This window comes from Saimiri boliviensis, chromosome 16 (assembly GCF_048565385.1).
Source record: "Saimiri boliviensis isolate mSaiBol1 chromosome 16, mSaiBol1.pri, whole genome shotgun sequence".
Classification (NCBI taxonomy): domain Eukaryota; kingdom Metazoa; phylum Chordata; class Mammalia; order Primates; family Cebidae; genus Saimiri; species Saimiri boliviensis.
In genome coordinates this window covers 5,748,938-5,767,899 of record NC_133464.1, presented here as the reverse complement: position 1 = coordinate 5,767,899, position 18,962 = coordinate 5,748,938, and the positions used below count along the sequence as shown (strand labels likewise).

The 18,962-nt window shown below is 38.1% G+C and overlaps 1 protein-coding gene across 2 annotated transcripts; it reads left to right on the top strand.

Moving 5' to 3' along the window:
- Positions 1–3,069: 3,069 nt before the first annotated feature.
- On the top strand, positions 3,070–15,351 carry ABHD13 (abhydrolase domain containing 13). Of its 2 annotated transcripts, XM_074387452.1 has the most exons (4): positions 3,070–6,155; positions 8,694–8,734; positions 10,981–11,030; positions 13,639–13,727. In XM_074387452.1, the coding sequence occupies exons 1-4, from the start codon at positions 5,990–5,992 to the stop codon at positions 13,691–13,693; spliced, it is 312 nt and encodes a 103-aa protein (XP_074243553.1). In that variant the 5' UTR covers positions 3,070–5,989; the 3' UTR covers positions 13,694–13,727. The 2 variants fall into 2 exon arrangements, with proteins under 2 accessions (XP_074243553.1, XP_074243552.1); XM_074387451.1 differs by lacking the exons at positions 8,694–8,734; positions 10,981–11,030 and having other exon boundaries at positions 3,103–6,155; positions 13,639–15,351.
- The last annotated feature ends 3,611 nt before the right edge of the window (positions 15,352–18,962 follow it).

Here is an 18,962-nt window from a genome sequence, read left to right as displayed (position 1 = left end):
GAGCTCTTTTCCACCGAAATTTTTGCTGTAGTCCGTCCTCTTTCACCATGGAGAAGTGAGAAGTTATCCATGAAGAGTGGCAGCAACAACTTTTAGAACTATTTTATTTTAGCATAAAATATTGCTTTACATTAAAACAAATTTTGCTGCAATCAGCCTTGATAAAACATTTTAGAGCTGTTAAGTACACTTAGAGGTTGTGTAATGTATGAAAATCTCGTTTTTCAAAACTGACACATTTAATTCAGTGCTAGTTTGTAGTGGAGCTAGAACTTACGGTTCCTTCCAGCCCAAGAACATTCAGTTATTTACTTTATGTCTAATTGACCTAAGTTGCCTGATTACCTGTAATCATCTGTGACGTTGTAAAGTCTCATGATATTGTTTTAGGAATATCTACTCTTCACTTAAGTTATCAATTTATTTTGGAGGAACAATGAACAGTGCTACGGTAGGAGCCTTTGCTTGCCCATCTTATGAAAGGGTACCTATCCGTGTACATTTGTAGCTTGTTCAACATCTACTAAGCTTCTACAATGTCAGAAACTGGACTTTATATTAGTTACATGAGAGGAACCATGAATTATGAAACCAGACGAACTCCAGATTGATTCAAAACCCAGTCTCCATTTTATCATGTGATTTTAGTTGCTTGGTTCAAGGACAATCAAGGGTTGTTTTCACTAAGTATCTTCTCCAGTTGCTATGATTATTAATTTGTTTATGTAAATGGTGTATTTTAGTGCGTGGCACTTATTCGGTGATCAACATTAGGAAGCTATGAATCAAGAACTCAGCTTTGACCTGGAGCTCTCGATCTGGTAGCAGGATACATATGTTCGAAAACACCACCACAGGCTGGGCGCGGTGGCTCACGCCTGTAATCCCAGCACTTTAAGAGGCCGAGGCAGGCAGGTTACTTGAGGTCAGGAGTTCAACACCAGCATGGTCAAAATGGTGAAGCCCCGTCTTTACCAAAAATACAACAATTAGTGGGGTGTGGTGGTGGGGACCTGTAATCCCAGCTACTTGGGAGGCTGAGGAAGCAGAATCGCTTGCACCCGGGAGGCAGAGGTTATAGTGAGCCGAGAGCGCGCCATTGCACTCCAGCCTGGGCAACGGGAGCGAAACTCCATCTCAAAAGACAAGAAAAAAAAAAAAAAAAACCACCACCATCACCAATTTATAAAATATCCTCTGTCTATATAAAATAGGGGACATAGCCGGGCGCGGTAGCTCAAGCCTGTAATCCCAGCACTTTGGGAGGTCGAGAGATCGAGACCATCCTGGTCAATATGGTGAAACCCCGTCTCTACTAAACATGCAAAACATTAGCTGGGCATGGTGGCACGTGCCTGTAATCCCAGCTACTCAGGAGGCTGAGGCAGGGGAATTGCTTGAACCCAGGAGGCGGAGGTTGCGGTGAGCCGAGATCGCGCCATTGCACTCCAGCCTGGGTAACAAGAGCGAAACTCCGTCTCAAAGAAAAAAAAAAAAAAAAAAAAAAAAAAAAAAAAAAAAAAAAAAAAAAAAAAAGGGCGGGGGGCATAGAATAAGGAAAGCCCCAGAGAGGGGAGGCACACATCTGTCAACACGTCTGGACACTTCGGTGCATGGTGGTGGCGGGGGCAGAATGAAGCTAACGAAGCCCAAGTTTGAAGGGCCCGTTTTGGTGATGAACCCTTCCAAGGCCTTGAGAGGAGCCCCAGCAGCGCGTTCCAGGGGTCGTGTGCCTCTGCAAAACGTGCAAAAATAATTTTACATGATTTTTCTTTAAAAGGGCTCTCCAAATAGCAGAAGGTTCAGGCCTCACAAAACCTGCATTCGCCGTGGACAGTCCACTCGGGTAGAAGTAAAAGGAGAAAAATAGTTATGGAAGCGCTTTAAATCCTGGAACTCCTTGCGACACGCCTGACGACCCTATCAGGCCGAACAGAGTCCTCCGTGAACCTGCGGCTCGCACAGCCATGGTGGCCTCCGAGCTCCCCGGCTCCGGGCCGGTCCTGCGCCGCATCCGGCTCCTCCTCCACCAGTAGGGCGCGGGTGCGTCGCTGGGGGGTCCTCGTGCTCGGAGGAGGGTGGGGGGGGTCCTCGTGCTCGGAGGAGGGTGGGGGGGGTCCTCGTGCTCGGAGGAGGGTGGGGGGGGTCCTCGTGCTCGGAGGAGGGTGGGGGGGTCCTCGTGCTCGGAGGAGGGTGGGGGGGGTCCTCGTGCTCGGAGGAGGGTGGGGGGGGTCCTCGTGCTCGGAGGAGGGTGGGGGGGGGTCCTCGTGCTCGGAGGAGGGTGGGGGGGGTCCTCGTGCTCGGAGGAGGGTGGGGGGGTCCTCGTGCTCGGAGGAGGGTGGGGGGGGTCCTCGTGCTCGGAGGAGGGTGGGGGGGGTCCTCGTGCTCGGAGGAGGGTGGGGGGGGTCCTCGTGCTCGGAGGAGGGTGGGGGGGGTCCTCGTGCTCGGAGGAGGGTGGGGGGGGTCCTCGTGCTCGGAGGAGGGTGGGAGGCCAAGACCCCCAGGTCGCAGGGCAGGCAGCCGAGCCCACGGCGCCGAGGTATCTTTTCCGTCCGGGCCACCGTCGCGGGGCGGGGGGGGGGGGGGGGGGTTCCCCGACAGCCGCTTCTGCGCATGCTCGGGAGAACGGGCAGGGTTCCCACTCGGGGCGGGAAGACGGAGAACAGGTTATGCGGGAGCCGGCGGGGGCATTTGCCGGCGACACCCGAGCGGGGGCCGGAAGTGGGGCCGCTGAGCGACGCGCCGCAGGAGCTCCGGGCTAGACCGTGGCGACGGCCGCGGCCTCTGGGCCGGAGGAGGACGATGAGGAGCGACGGAAGCGACGCGGGAGCAGGCTGCTGCTGCGCGGCGCCCGGTTTCGTGCCCGCGGCCGGCTGCGCAGTCTGTCCGCGAGTCTGAGTAAGTGCGGCCCGGGACGCCGATCCCGCGGGGCCCGAGCGCCGAGCCGCGCCTTCCGGGAGGGTCCTCGGGGCCGGCGCGAAACCCTGCGGGGCGGCGGGTGGGCAGAGCCGCGGGGCCCGCGCGGCGTCCCGGGCCGGGGGGTGGTGGGGGGACCCCCGGGGCGCCGCGCCCGCCCTGGCTGCGGCCCGGCCGGCCGCCCCCGCGCCGCTCACCCCTCACCCGCTGCAGCGAACCCGAGCCACGTTCCTGTTTTGGAAACTAAGCTGCGCCCATTGCCGGAGGCTCGCCTGGTGTCGTTTTGTCATTGGAGCCTGAAACGTCTCTTCGTGTTCGGTGTCGATTGTGTCTCCAGTAATGTGTCCAAACCCACGATCCTTAAAATCCAATCCTCCTCTCCCCGACCCTCCCACACAGACCTGCAAAATAAAATGGAAAAATCCTAGCGACTAGGTCGGAGGGAGGAAGACTCCCCCCTAATCACGCCATTAACAGGTTTAGACCTGTGAAGACCCTGGCAGAAAGTTCTGGGGTCTTCAAGAAACAGCAAAAAAGCACCCATACAATCGAAGTCAATTTTGCTGTGGAATTTAGTCAACATTTAAGTAAAATGCATTGCTAGTGTTTACTAGCCCAAGGTATCAAAACTACAAAAATGTCCATCCCCATTTAACAAATGTTTACTATGTAATAGTAACTGTATAGGAAGAGATGCATATATTGGCTTTGAGTGTTGATGTTTGATTTTCACTGATCTCTTTTGAGGGGATAGGGGTGGTGGATCAGTTCTTCTCTTCATGCTTAGGGCAATCACTCATCTTTGACTAAAATTTTGTTTTACTGTGTAAGATTTTGTGATTGCTCATTTAGTGTTAATGTCATGCTATCCTAAGACCACAGCTGCCCAATTAAATAATTGTTATTAGGTGCTCACTATGCATCAGGCTTCATACTGAAAATGTAGAGTTGAACCGGATGGAGTCTCTGTTATCAAGGGACTCACAGCCTGTGTAAGCAAGTTAATTACGGTGCAATTGTAAGTTCTGCCACCTAAGTTTGCGTAAACTACAGAATATGGAATGGATGGCAGTAGGGAGTGGGGGTCCAAGGCAAGCTTTCTGGAGGATCTGCTATCTGACCTTGGTTTCAACAGACAAATAGGGCATTGCTCTGATTATTTCCTGTGTTGAGATGTGGTAGCCTCTAGGGAATCATATCCATTATTTAATCCAGGACTAGTCGGACTTCTAGTTGTACCTAATCTCACATATTCTGCTATAGTAGATAATAAAGTAATGTAAATTTTGTCTCATAGAAGTAGCTGCACTTATTAACACGACTATTGCATTTTATCGCAACAGTATTTCAATTTACTCTTTTATCTTCCTCCTACATATGAGGAAATATATATTCAGAGAGACTAAGTGAGTTGGCAAAAGCTACCTATCTATTAACAGACCATGCTTGAGAACAGTCTCCTTTCCATTGCACCACACTGCCTCCCATTGATAGTTAGCTTGGAATGATGAAAGCAAGCCAGGTACCTACAGGTAGCTCTTGGCACACTGCCGTCCTCTCGGGCACATCGATGGCCTCTTGGCATGTGAATAGTAGGGTTTACTAACCATGTTGCCCTGGGCTAACTATGTAACTTAGTGATAGGTACAGGAAACTGTTGGATTTAACATTTTCCCATGATTTATTTCTGTTTCTCTGTTTCCTTTAACATATTACTCAGATTCTGAAATCTTTCTATTTAGTTGCTGCAGGAAAATCTTAAGACCTTTAAATAGCCTCTTTTTGTGTAGACTGAAAAAACGCTCAAGTTCTAATTAAGATTTTTTTCCCTCAAATGACAGATTTCATAATACATTATGACATTTTATGTTACTGTTTCACATGGTGTTAACTCCTGCTACAGTACATTCTGCTGAAATCCCTTGTAAAGATGTAGTATTTCGAATTCATGGACTATATGCATTTATGAGCTAGTCTGAGAATCTGGCCACTTCTAGTAAGGCTTCTAGTTGGACTTACTTTCACATACTCAGTGTTGTATAACATCGGTTTTATACAAAACAAAAATGCTAAGTTACATCCATCTAGTTTATAGGTAAAGTTTTGGAACATTGCCCATTTATAAATTGGGAACGTTTTGTGAATTTCATTATCACTCTAACATCACTACAGTTTTAGGCTTGTGGATTTTTTAAAAGACATTTTAGATATTTATAATCTCAGAAAAAATTGTGGTTGGCTTCCATAGTAACAATAATCTCTCATTTTACTTCTGCCAGAATTGACTTAATTTGCCAAGACTTTTAAGCACAAAAAAGCTACTCAGTTGCTGCCTGGTATAATTTTTGAGCTGTCTTCTCATGCAGATTCAAATCCTAGTTAAAAATGCTCCCTGAACTATCCAGTTATTATTCCAGCATCTCCATAGGCAGTTACTGTTCATTTGTCCCATAGGACTATTAATACACACTTTTTCATTATTGATGGCATGTGGGTAACCATTAGGGAAATAGATAATTCATTCTGTGGTGTCTCCAACACCTTGATAGCAGCTATTTGTGTTTCCATTTCAGCCGTGCAACTGGCATGGTTTCCTGACTTCCCAGTTCTTAACCGAAAAGGAGAGAGATTGATGTAAGAATACTGAATCTGAGTTCCACATTACACATGTGATTGGAAGCTGTGATTCACCCAGAGTAATTAATGAGCACTGTGGGGTGTGGAGTCCTTCTTCTCCTCCACTGGGTTGTGGATGTTGGCAATGACACATGAACTTGCTTTCCACTCCTGACAGTCTTCACTTGAACCTTCACATTGTTCCTTCACTTGTAGGCATCTTTTTTTAAGTGTAGGAACAGTTTTTATTTTTAAACAAGCTGTTACCAAAATTATCAATTTAGGATGAACTTAAGATCTTTAAAGAAATAATAGTGCATTTATGACTTAGGACTTTGTAATTGTATTTAGAATTGTTAGCCTTTTGCCAAATTGTTTTTGGGAAATTCACCTATAATAGCGCACTTCTTTTGTATTTCTAAAAGACCATTTGCTAGTGGCAGAATCTGTAACTCAGATGTGCAATATGCAATACAATGTACACTTTTTTTTATTTTTTGAGACACAGTTTCGCTGTGTCGCCCAGGCTGGAGTGCAGTGGCATGATCTCAGCTCGCTGCAACCTCGACTCCTGAGTTCCAATGATTCTCATACCTCAGCCTTCCTAGAAGCTGGGATCACAGGTACGTGCCACCACACCCAGCTAGTTTTTTGTATTTTTTATAGAGATGGTGTTCTACCATAATGCCCAGGCTAGTCTCAAACTCCTGAGCTCAGGCAATCTGCTCTCCTTGGCTTCCCAAAGTGCTAGGATTATAGACGTGAGCCACCATGCATGGCCCACTGTACATTTTTGTAATTAAAAATAATTAGAATAACTAGAATTTAATTTGTAGGGCAGTTCTGACCTTCATGAAAACATATTTTTTATGATAAAGTATTATTTATTATATAATAGTTTTGTCTAGTTGATTCTCCTACTAACCTTATGGCAATAATTAAAATGTATTTACTCCTGTAATTTGAGTTTCAGTTCTTGATATATTTAAGTTTTTATTTATTTTTAGTTTTTGGAGAAAATATTACTGGGTAAAAAACCTTAAATATATTTATATATGTTATAATGTAGAAAGGATTTAAATAAATGTAATATTCTTAATTTGAAGAAGGCAAGTCTTTGGGGAATAAGGCAATACAATTATATGGTTAAATAGTATGGAACAGTGGTTCTCAAACGTTTTGGTGTCAGACCCCTTTACATTTTAGAAATGTAAAGAGCCAAAGATTTTTTTGTGTGTGTATGTGGATTATATAGATATTTATTGGGTTAGAAATTAAAACTGGAAGTTTATAAAGTGTATAAGTTAAAACTGGAAGTTTTAATTTTAAGATAGTAGTAATAGGTTAATTACATATCACTTAAACAACATTTTATATAAAACAATTGTAATTACAACAAATAGATGTATGGCATTATTTTATATTTTTGTAAGTATCTTTAATGTCTGCCTGATAGAAGGCAGGCAGATTATTGGGTTCTTTTCGTGAAATATGAAGAAAGTCAGGCTCACACAAATGTGTAGTTGTAAAGGGAGGAGTATTATAATAGAGAATTGTGAACACTCTTTGGTCTACTCCATCGCTCAACAGGTGGCACTTCCTTAAAGGTCAGTTACATCGTGCCATCTGAAACCTGCATCAGAAAATCTTTTGTCTCTGTTAACATCAAAATCTGTTGGTTTATAGTGAAGTTTTACTCATGTCTGCTTGATTTTTGTGACACCATTCGTTGGTCATTCGGAATATATTGGTTTATTGAGTTAATGCAGATTCTTCCAAATGGTAACACATTTAATATTAATAGATTACCACAGTTCCATCAAAAAGTCTCTTAAGGTATCGAGGAGCTATTGGCAACCTCATTCATTTTCCAGAAAATAATCTGCCAGACCTCTAAGTCTGAACAACCGTAGTTGTCAGTTGTCTTTTAAAATAAAAATGTCTGAACAAAGCAGCTAGTTCAGCTCACAATTCAAATGTATTTCAATACACAGCACAAAGTGCTTTATGTGTGCTTCCAATTTTGTCACACATTTGTCACACAATGTGTTAAAAAGATGTGTACTTGTTGAGATATAATTTTTACTGCTACTACTATGACATTCGTAAGTAAAACCGGATTATTCCCTCATTTACTGTGAGTTGATGGTAGTGACTCCAACACGTGAGGCCACTACCTTGATTCTTGTAAAGGCACCAGCATTTAGGTGCTTATTGCTTATAAGGGTGTAAAGGCACCCAATTGCTTATGCATCATTAGTGCAAATGTCAAACAGTGGAAACGGTAAGTGACATTTTAGTATTATTATGACCATAATATTGATCTCGTGGACCCCATTAGAGGGTCTTGGGGATCCTCAGGTTTCTGACCACCTTTTGAGAACCACTAGCATTGAAAGATCTCAGATTTAGAAAAGCTCTTAAAGTTCATCCAGTTGAACAGCTCTAAATTCCTCTATGCTATTCTTGCCAAGTATTTATTTAGATTATGCTGAATACTTGCAGTTTCTGTGAATAATCGTACTAAATGAATAAAAATGTGTCAGAGACAGCTGTTTGATGGAAAGTAGTAGAGATTCTTAACCCTGGCGTTATGCTTTGTCCTGCTTTTAAAAGATTGCATAAGTTTCCACTCAGTTTCTCTAAGTAATCAACCTTGATGAAATCCATACTTCTAAAATTATGTTGTGAAGGAAAGATAGAGTTAAGGTTTTGATTTTCCTTTGGTATATGTAAGGACAATTGTCATCTTTCTTTGATTTTTCTTTGTCTGCTCTATAATGAAATGAACTTGTGTTAGATACGTAGTTATTTCTGTCCACATCTGTCTCCCGAGTAGCTCAAGAGTTGCTTGAACATTACTGAGTAGATCACAAACTGCTTGAGAGCCAGGGCCGTCTAGTAGAGAAGGATGCATTGGAATCTGATGACCGTCTCTTCTGGAAGAGGCTGGGAAATCAACTATGGGACTGCTTCAGTGGTCCACGCTGGGCTTCACAGCTCCCCTGGGAGCTGGCAGTGATATTCTGAGGACTCATACCATTCATAGTGGACATGACTTCAATACTTATCTCTCTCTTTTTTCAGAGCATCATTTTATAAAATAGTTGTTTAATTTAAATATTTTTTTCTGAAAAATTGAACTAGTTGTGATCTTCCAGGTGCCTATATGAGAGCACAGGAGAGGATTAGTAGAGACCAGGTAAGCATGGCCATCACTCATTCCATTACCTGACTTGCCATTCAGCGAACACTGCTGTCTGGCAAAGTGGTGTGAGAGCTTTACAGTTCTAGATTACTCTTATTTTTAGTCTCAAATTGTTTGTTGTATACCCATAATGGACTTAAATATAGAGACAGTAAGTAAGGAGCACTAGAAGGGACTACAACAAGCCAATTAGGGCCGTAAGTCCTCAAGACAAGCACCATATCTTAAATTGCATCAGATAATCAGACTACTTATGTAGTTTAGCAGGATGTCACTAATATTTCAAAACTATTCTTTTAAAAGAAAAGCAATCATATAATTTATCTATATAGTACATTACAATAAAGATTAGTCATGCTTTCAGTAGATTATTTTTGGAGACACACTCACCGGTATCAGTGTGACACCTCAAACCATTTCATTTAAAAAGCACAAAAGTTATTTCTAAGGTTGAGTTTTTTTTTTCATTCAAATACAAGAACAGAACAGGTTGTAATAAACTGTAATACTGAAATCTTAGTCTACATATCCTGTGTTTTTAAAAAATGTATTTCTTTACACATCCAGCTTTTTTGTGCATAATTAGCATAAAGTCTGCAAAATGTTGGGATGGGAACAGGATGCGTTTATTTTAGATAAATTAGAAATATCAGTGAAGCATCAGGCACGTGAGGAACAGGTAAATTGAGATTATAGATAAAGAGTAGACTTGTAGATTGGGAATAATTCATGCACAGGTGTGATAATTGGAGACATGAGAAGGAATTAAATCACTGAGGGAAAGAATGTAATAACCTAAAAAACAGTGGATTCGACCTTGGAGAAATGTCTGCTTTTCAGGGTATAGGGCAGAGAGAAACAGCAACTTGAGTATAGAGGACGAGTCAACCACAGATGACACTTTGGGGGTCTGGTATTGCAGTGTGGATTGAGAAAAATCCGCTAGATATATTTTAAAGTGAATTTTACATTTTATGAGAGATTATTATGAGAATTCAGTCATCAAATTCTCAGATAGCAAATGGTTAAGGAGTTACTGGGGAAAGTTAAATTCATAGGTAGTTTTTAGAGATGTTTGACATGTAATAGCAGATCTGTTAACATGGCAAACAAAATTGAAAAATGGAACTGTCAAGTATTCATTTTAAGATGTAGGCACAAGGTTAAAAATACATACAATAATGATGTAAAAGAAGAATGGAAGATGAGAAGTAATTGATTATCTACATTTCTACATTCTCCATAGAACAGGTCTTATGTGCTCTCCCACTCAGCAACCCTTCTAATTGATATAAGCTTTGAGTGTGTTAAATGCATCCTTTTCCTGATTTTTATCATGCTAAGATGTTATCAGCAAATGGATTTCGCATGCAGAATAACCTGACAAACAATACATCTGTTCTGAAGACAAATTTTATGTTTTACCACATAGGACATACTTGATTGCCTGCCTCCCTCATTCTCCATGACTAGTAGCAGTGGTCCTGGGGTCAACTGAACATTCCTATTCACAAGGCCCAGTAGACCATAGTGGACCCTGCTATGTATCAGCCTCTCTGGTTTTTTGAAAATTATGGGAAGGAAAACCCAACATGTCACCGTTAGGTATGTTGTTCCTAGATGATAGCTCAGGTTTAGTGGAAAATGACACAAGGATGGGAGTGAATGCCACCCTGGCTTAACTCCTTAATGCTCTGCAGGAAACAGTGTCATCTTCTAACAGCATGTAAGTATAGCATCCAGGACTAAGCAAATGACAAGTCAGTTACAAGTCTTATTTGATTCAGAGAAGCCCCTGTTTATACTTTTCCACTACGCACGTTCAGCCCCGCTTACTCTCCCTTCAATCCAGATGTTGCTTGTCAGTAGGAGCCATTTTTACTACAGTGTTGCTTAGAAACACAGCTGATAGCCCACCTTTATCATGTTTCCAGGGAAACAGTGCAGGAAGGTTGAGGAGAGGTCATTTTTTATCTGAAGAGGGAGAAAGGTTTTGTTAACCCTTTATTTACACTAACTGACAAAATAAATAGAAAATATAATGCTGGCTGTGGGATCGGTGCAATCGACTTATTAGAGGCAGTGCTTGTTTTTATTGACTGTCATAACATCTGGGTATGAAGTTGCTTTTACATCTCACCAGATGGTGCATGGTAATTTTGCTTCGCTGATACTTTCAGCAAATTCAGTAAATTAAAAATCCTTCCTGATATTGTTCATTTGTCCTGGTTTCTTTTAAGAACATCTTTGAATGGAAGTACATACACAGACCAGGGAACAGAGATTATTGGTAAGTGGGGTTAGATAAAAATAAGGCAATCTGTGAGTGGAGTTCTTATCCTAAACCACCAATATAAGAATATGTTTTTAAAAAACCATATCCATGCACCTCACCACCCCAGAGCAATTTTTTATTAACCTATTCTTAAAAATGACTTCCATTTGATATTGCTCAAAATGAATTGACTTTTATTTTGACTTCCATAGTGTAACAACTCACTGTAAGATTATGATTGTTTATCACAAAACAGTTAATTTGACTTTTCAGGAATGTTTTGTGGAAAACTGTAGGTTTATCTTTTGTTATTCCTAGCCAGTAATAGACCCAAATAAATATGCCCATTTTTCTGATGTCATTTTAAGCATTATGTGCCCACTGCTCAGAATACTTTTTTTTTAAATAAACTTAATAATTTATATATGTAATTAGATTATTTTAAAATGTTTTAGTCATAAGTATATATAAAGTGCTGTACTAGTCATTAGATATGCAATAGTGAAAAAGAGAAATATACTTCCTAGCTTTATAGATTTAAATTCAGTATTGTTTGCTAAAATTAGGTGTTGAAGGCTACTAAAACAAAAAGAACTTTTCAAAGTTCATTAGTTGAACATTTAACTGTAAATTTATACAAATGTAAGTATAAGATTCAGATTTTAAAATATGCTTTATTCATGTATTTGGAGCTATTTTATCTGGCTTAGTAATAATTTTTAAAATTAAGAACTAATTTGGCCAGAACACAGTTAAGAAAGTAATAGAGCCAGAAATACTAGTCACAAAACCAAATAAAGTTAACATGCCTATAACATTTATGAATGTTCTTATTACTAATCTTCATACTACTGACCAGCCTTATATGTAAGCATTTTAAAAACTCTTATTCTACTGAAAAGGCAATTCAGACTGGAAATAGGTGATAAATACAGTTATTCAGGGAGAATGTGATACAGTAATAAAATTTGCTACCACTGGGTGGCAGTGTTGATTTCTGGAAAATCAGAGAAAAATGCTGGTTTATGTTTAAAAAGGTTCATTTGAGTAAGAATTCAAATGTAAAAGTCTGTGTTTAGTGAAATAATAGTAAAAAATCAAATGTGTTAAATCGTCCACCTTGTTTTTATAATCAATCTGTAACTTTGTTATAGCAGTTTGGTTAGTGGGAAAAAAGGAACTGTATTTTTAAAAATTCAGTAAGTAAGCATAAGTAGATGAATAGTACACAAGAAAATTTTTGACATATCTCAGTTCTTTTGCATTTTTAAGACAACATGTATAAACCTTTTGATAACAAAAACTTAATAGTTTTTCTTTACTTTCTTTATGTCAGTTACATATTTTTAAAAATTGTTCTCCAGAGAGTCATTTTACTTCATTTATCTCTGGTTCTTGGAGAATTTCTTTTTAAAATTTTTTTTTTATTATTTCGTTCTTATTGTACTTCAACTTCTAGGGTACATGTGCAGATCTTGCAGGATTGTTGCATAGGTATACACATGCCACAGTGGTTTGCTGCCTCTATCCGCCTGTCCGTACATCAGGCATTTCTACCAGTGTAATCCCTCCCCAACCTCCCCACCCCCCAACAGACCCCCGTGTGTGACGTTCCCCTCCCTGTGCCCATGTGTTCTCATTGTTCAACACCTGCCTATGAGTGAGAGCATACAATGTTTGGTTTTCTGTTCCTTTGTCAGTTTGCTGCTTCTTGGAGAATTTCTATGCATTTGTTTCACACTTCACCCTCAAGTATTTATTGCCTTATCAATATATTTTAGCAATCTGTTGACCTCATGATGTGACACTTCCTATCTCATGACACCAGCAATCTATTTATTTTTAATTAGATATGAAAGACAAATCATTAATCATTTTCTTAAAAATAATACAGTGTTAGAATTTAATGGTTAATTTAAGTAAATTATTTAAGTTTAGTATTAAAACTTTCAGGTAGAAAGGGAGATACTTTTATTCTTACCCTAGTTAATTTTGTTTTGTTTTGCTTTGTTTTGTTTTGTTTTGTCCAGCTCCTTACCCTAGTTTCTTTAGTTTTAGCCACAGTACATGAAAAAGACTGACAAAGTGTATTAGACTGGTCTTGCTAAGTTAGAATTTCGGAACTGCCTCTTCAGGACAGTTTGCCCTGGACATACGTAACTTAACAGTAGATGTATGATAAGCTCTGGAATCGTGCTTGTTTGCCTCCCAGCTCTTCTACCTTGAGAGCCAGGTGATGGCCAGTCTACTTACGCTCCTGAGCTTCTGTTTTCTCCTTTAAGAAAAAAAAAATGACAATGTAGCATCAACTTTTTTTGGTCAAATCAGTGAGAAACGTATAAATGAAGATAGCTGACAGTAAATGAGCACTTTTTAAAAATAAATGTGATTTGATGAATGTTAGTGTTTCATAAATATGACAGTGGAGGGATGTGGTAGAAAGGAAACTTGAGAACAGAAAGGACAAGGGAAATTATAGCAACTACTTTTGTGGATGGCTTATACCTATGACCATATTTAACAATTACATGTGGCCTAGTACCATAGTTTATTATGTTATGGATTTTTTACAAATAATAGATACATGTTGAATTACTGATATTCCCTCTCTCTCTCTCTCTAGGATACATACAGAAAACTACAATGGAAAAGTCCTGGATGCTGTGGAACTTTATTGAAAGATGGCTAATAGCCTTGGCTTCATGGTCTTGGGCTCTCTGCCGTATTTCTCTTTTACCTTTAATAGTGACTTTTCATCTGCATGGAGGCATTATCTTACTTTTGTTAATACTCATATCAATCGCAGGTATTCTGTATAAATTCCAGGATGTGTTGCTGTATTTTCCGGAACAGCCATCGTCTTCACGTCTTTATGTCCCCATGCCCACTGGCATCCCACATGAAAACATCTTCATCAGAACCAAAGATGGAATACGTCTAAACCTTATTTTGATACGATACACGGGAGACAATTCACCCTATTCCCCAACTATAATTTATTTTCACGGGAATGCAGGCAACATAGGTCACAGGTTGCCAAATGCACTACTTATGTTGGTTAACCTCAAAGTTAACCTTTTGCTGGTTGATTATCGAGGATACGGAAAAAGTGAAGGAGAAGCAAGTGAAGAAGGACTCTACTTAGATTCTGAAGCTGTGTTAGACTATGTGATGACTAGACCTGACCTTGATAAAACAAAAATTTTTCTTTTTGGCCGTTCCTTGGGTGGAGCAGTAGCTATTCATTTGGCTTCTGAAAATTCACATAGGATTTCAGCCATTATGGTGGAGAACACATTTTTAAGCATACCACATATGGCCAGCACTTTATTTTCATTCTTTCCAATGCGTTACCTTCCTTTATGGTGCTACAAAAATAAATTTTTGTCCTACAGAAAAATCTCTCAGTGCAGAATGCCTTCTCTTTTCATCTCTGGACTCTCAGATCAATTAATTCCACCAGTCATGATGAAACAACTTTATGAACTCTCCCCATCTCGGACTAAGAGATTAGCCATTTTTCCAGATGGGACTCACAATGATACATGGCAGTGCCAAGGCTATTTCACTGCACTTGAACAATTCATCAAAGAAGTCGTAAAGAGCCATTCTCCTGAAGAAATGGCAAAAACTTCATCTAATGTAACAATTATATGATGTTTCCCTTTTTGATTATTGCATTGTATTTTAATTTGTGCAGAATGGTTAAGAATGTTCCTTTTAGAAGTGTTATGTCTGTACCTGTCTGAAGAGTGACATTAAACTTTGAAAGGACTTCAGTGCTCCTTTATGATGATCCAAATAGTTTTTTACATTTGAAAAATATAATTCTTGGGATTATTTCATACATTTTCATCAAAACTTTCAATGTGGTTATGTATTCATATCTTTAGTTTAATATGTCGATATAAGATATTGTTCAAAAGTTTCTTGTTGCTGAAGTGGCGTAATCTTACACAGATTAATAGCTAGATGTGGAAGGAGATATGTAAACAAGAAACCTTTGGGTATTATTTCTTAAGTAAATATTGGGACAATCATGATAAGCAAACTTAGTTCTGTAACTGCATTTTTCACTTTAAAAGTTAAATGAAATGCATGATGGTATTTTATTCCTTGAATTATGCAATGCAACATTTTAAATGTAAATAGCACTGGTCATATACTGATGTATATGGTTATCTGGGTTATATCTATTTTTATGTAAATTCTATTTTGTTTTTGGCAAGAAGTGAAATTGAGACCTATGTGCAGGTTGCCATTGAATTTTGCTCTGGTGAATGCTGAGATCCAGCTTTTTCTTACAAATAAATGGGACCCTGTTTTCCTATATAAATGTACCGTGTTTTTGTTAGGTACAGTCTGGATCATGGCATGTAGAAATAGAAATTTAGAATTTTACTGCAGCTTTGATGTGCATATTTGAACTTTTTAACATTTGTAACTTTGGTGGCAAAGAGAATTTTAGCTTCTGTTTATTTTGTAAGTCTACAGCTGAACCACTAATAGCAGTCATAGTGAAGATCAGCACTGCTTACGAATTAAATTAGGAAGTCTTTTATCATTACAGAATTGTACATACTACTTTACAAAAATCCACACATTTGATTTTAAGTCCCAGTACCTAGCTAAATCTAACCCACCAAAGGCAAGATATCATTTATTGGACTTCTTGAAAATAAAAGTTACAAAATCCAACAATGTTCCAGTTCCTGTGAAACAGAACTCCTACATCAAAAGACAGTTTTAGGAAGTCTTATTTATTTGTTTTAAAAGTTTTTACATGTAGGAATGTGAGAATGAAGGAATTCTGGAGCTTTTTGACATAGAACTTGTTACCACATTTAGCAATTAAATGACTATAGGTGGGAAGTAGGATTTAGATTTTAGAAAAGTAACAAAACCTTACTTAGAAAAAAAAAGCCCCTTGAAACTTGCAGGATTTACCTTAGTAAAAATACGTGCTATGAGTCATAATTGTGCCAAGTTGTTTAAAGCAGTCCTCAAAAAATAGATGCAATTGAGTTCTGTGTAATATGTCAGCTTTAACATATAATATTTTGAATATTTTAGCTATATTTAATGGCTTTCTGCAAGCAACTAGAACAGATAAATAATAGGTCAATACTCTTGACCTCAATTTAAAATTCTTTCCATGGAGATAGGGCTAGAAATACTTTTGCCAAATAGCATTCTTATTCACTTTATGCCAGTATTTAGAAAAAATAAATTATAGCAAGTATTATTTCTAAGAATAATTTTTTTCTATAAATTAATTGTAAAAAGTCTTGCTTTTTAAAACAAGTTGGTAATGCATATCATGGAAGGCATATTTTGTATGTATAAATTCACAATTAAAGCCTACTTTTCTTGTCAGTTCTTGCTATGTAGAATGACTATTCAAAATATTAATGTATTAAAAAGAAAATACAAAATGTGTATTTAGACACGAGTTTACATGGCATACCTTATATTTGTATCATTATTTAAAGTTTACAAAAAATACCTTATGTTTCTATGTGATCAGTCTATTATACTATGGAGAAGTTTATCAACTTTAGTTCTAAATATGCTGATGAAGTCTAAAAGCTATTTTTTCATCAGTACTTTGCTTTTATGCTGCTTTATCTTTTTGATATTCCAGGTTTATAAACTATCTTTTTAAATTTAAGCCAGGACTTCAAAAATTGTAGCGTACTTGTTTGCTGTCCTCTACCTTAATTCTCTTCTTAGGGTTAAGGAGCCTTTCTTTCTTTCTTTCTTTCTTTCTGCAGCTAAGGGCAGAGGCAGTGCCTAGGGCTGTACCACATCTGTCTTCACTAGCATCTGTATGCGAGACTATTTCCTTAGATGGGTAAGAGGTGGAAAACAAACTTAGTATCAGGAGGCCATGAAGCCCATGGCCCCATTTTTGAAAATAATTTCCAGTTTTGGGGCCAAAGCAGTTGTTCTTAGTAAAATGAGACTTCTTCAGGAGTCCCTCCTTCACCTTGGACCCATTGCTTAGTGGTAGTGGAAGTATATGTATCCATCTTGTATATTAATTTCTGACTAATTTATGCAAGAACAGCTATAGGAGTTTACAAATGAACTTTAAGTTACTGTAAATTTGGGGATCCTAGAGTAATCTTAAATATGGCAAGATACAGCTCATTTAGAATAAAATTCCACATCCATTATGGTGGGGGGGGAAACCTGGTGAAAAAGAAGTATAAAAAGAACCCTAAAAAGCATACTGCAAAATAAAAGAAGAAATAATTTGTGACAGGTAATAGAATACTAGTAGGATAGAAACACCTAGAAAGTGTGACACAGTTCTTAAATTTAGATATAGAAAGTAAATTGATGAGATTGATGAAACGGAAATAGTGCAAAACATTTGAATGCAAAGCGTTTCTAATAAGTGACTGGGACACTTGACATCGCAACTACCCTATGTTTTTGCAGTTATATTTTTGACTGTAAAATTGATATTTTCATAAAAATGGTGTTCTGAATTTTGTTACAGGGCTGGTTAAATTTATGGTTACCTGTGGACACTTGGTAATTACATAGATTACAGCTTTGGTAAGATGTCACTGGAGTAGTTATGTTGTAATATCTGTTGAGAAATCATATCATCTGATGCTTACATATTCATTTCTTATGTTTGTAAGATTTGGCTTGGTGGGAATAGGTTTGGGGAAATTAAAGAATGAAGGCCATATATTTAATGTTTTATAAATTATCTTTCAAGCTCAGATAGCTTAAGAGTAGTTTATATTAAGGAGACCCTTTTCTCCTTGAGGATAGGGATAGGTCAGATAAACTTGTAAAGAATGTCACAGAAGTCACTTTTTAATTTATGTCATGATTGAGATACTGAAATCTTTCACTGATCCTTCACCTCTCCCTTTTTCATATTATGTTTGATAACTAAATATATTTTTTAAAGCTGCGAGAGGAAAAATTAGTCATAAATAGCCCTTTTGGATTATCCACTTAAATTTATGTATTTTCATATTACTCAGGTAAAGATGGAAATGACATAGCACAGACATTTATTTTTTAAACTGATAGGGTAGAAAATGAAACATACTTCTGTTTATTCTTAATACCATATATATATATATATATATACACACATTGTTTTAGCAAATTGGAAATAATATATTCATTTGTATGGCAAGGTAAATGCAGTCATCTTAATACTAGTCTACACGTTTTTGCCAAATGGCGCAAATATACCTCCATTTATATTTTGTATCTTAAAATGTAGTTTAAAAATAGGACTGTGTATGAGACACTTTTTTACAAAAAGTGCCATATATACATATGTAACAGGTGAGTGTGTGTTTAACATAATTTATAACAATTTCTGTCAGTACAGCGTATATGGAAAAGTCAAGTTGTTTTTAACATATTCAAGTATGTTCAGTATAAAATAAGTTAATCCCATTTCATAATGTAAATCATATTTTTGTTATTTGCCATATTTTATTTGAAGTAGTAATAAAATTTTATAACTCAAATTTGAATGTCATAGTACATTGTGTGCTAACCATGGCAAGCAAGCATTTACATTTGTTTTTTACAATAAATTTCTTTTAAAGTATACTTTCTATTTTTCTGTACTGACATATGCAATAAATTGGTACATTAAAAATTTGATTAATGTCTTAAGATAGATCGCATTCAGTCTTTTTTTAAAAATTGTTAATCTAAAATTTTATAGTAGGACATTAAAGTTGTCTCAGTGGTTATGTAAAATTCCTGAATTTGCACTGAAATTAATGAATTTTATTCTAGTAATGGTGTCAATAAAAAATAGAAGTTAGATTTATATTTCCTTCCCTGAAGAGTATTATCCTCTTATATACATTTAATTTAGGCTAATATTAAAACTACATGAACCACTGGTGAATGACTAGTCCCTAATGCATTTCTTTAGTTAATTGAATTTAGGAA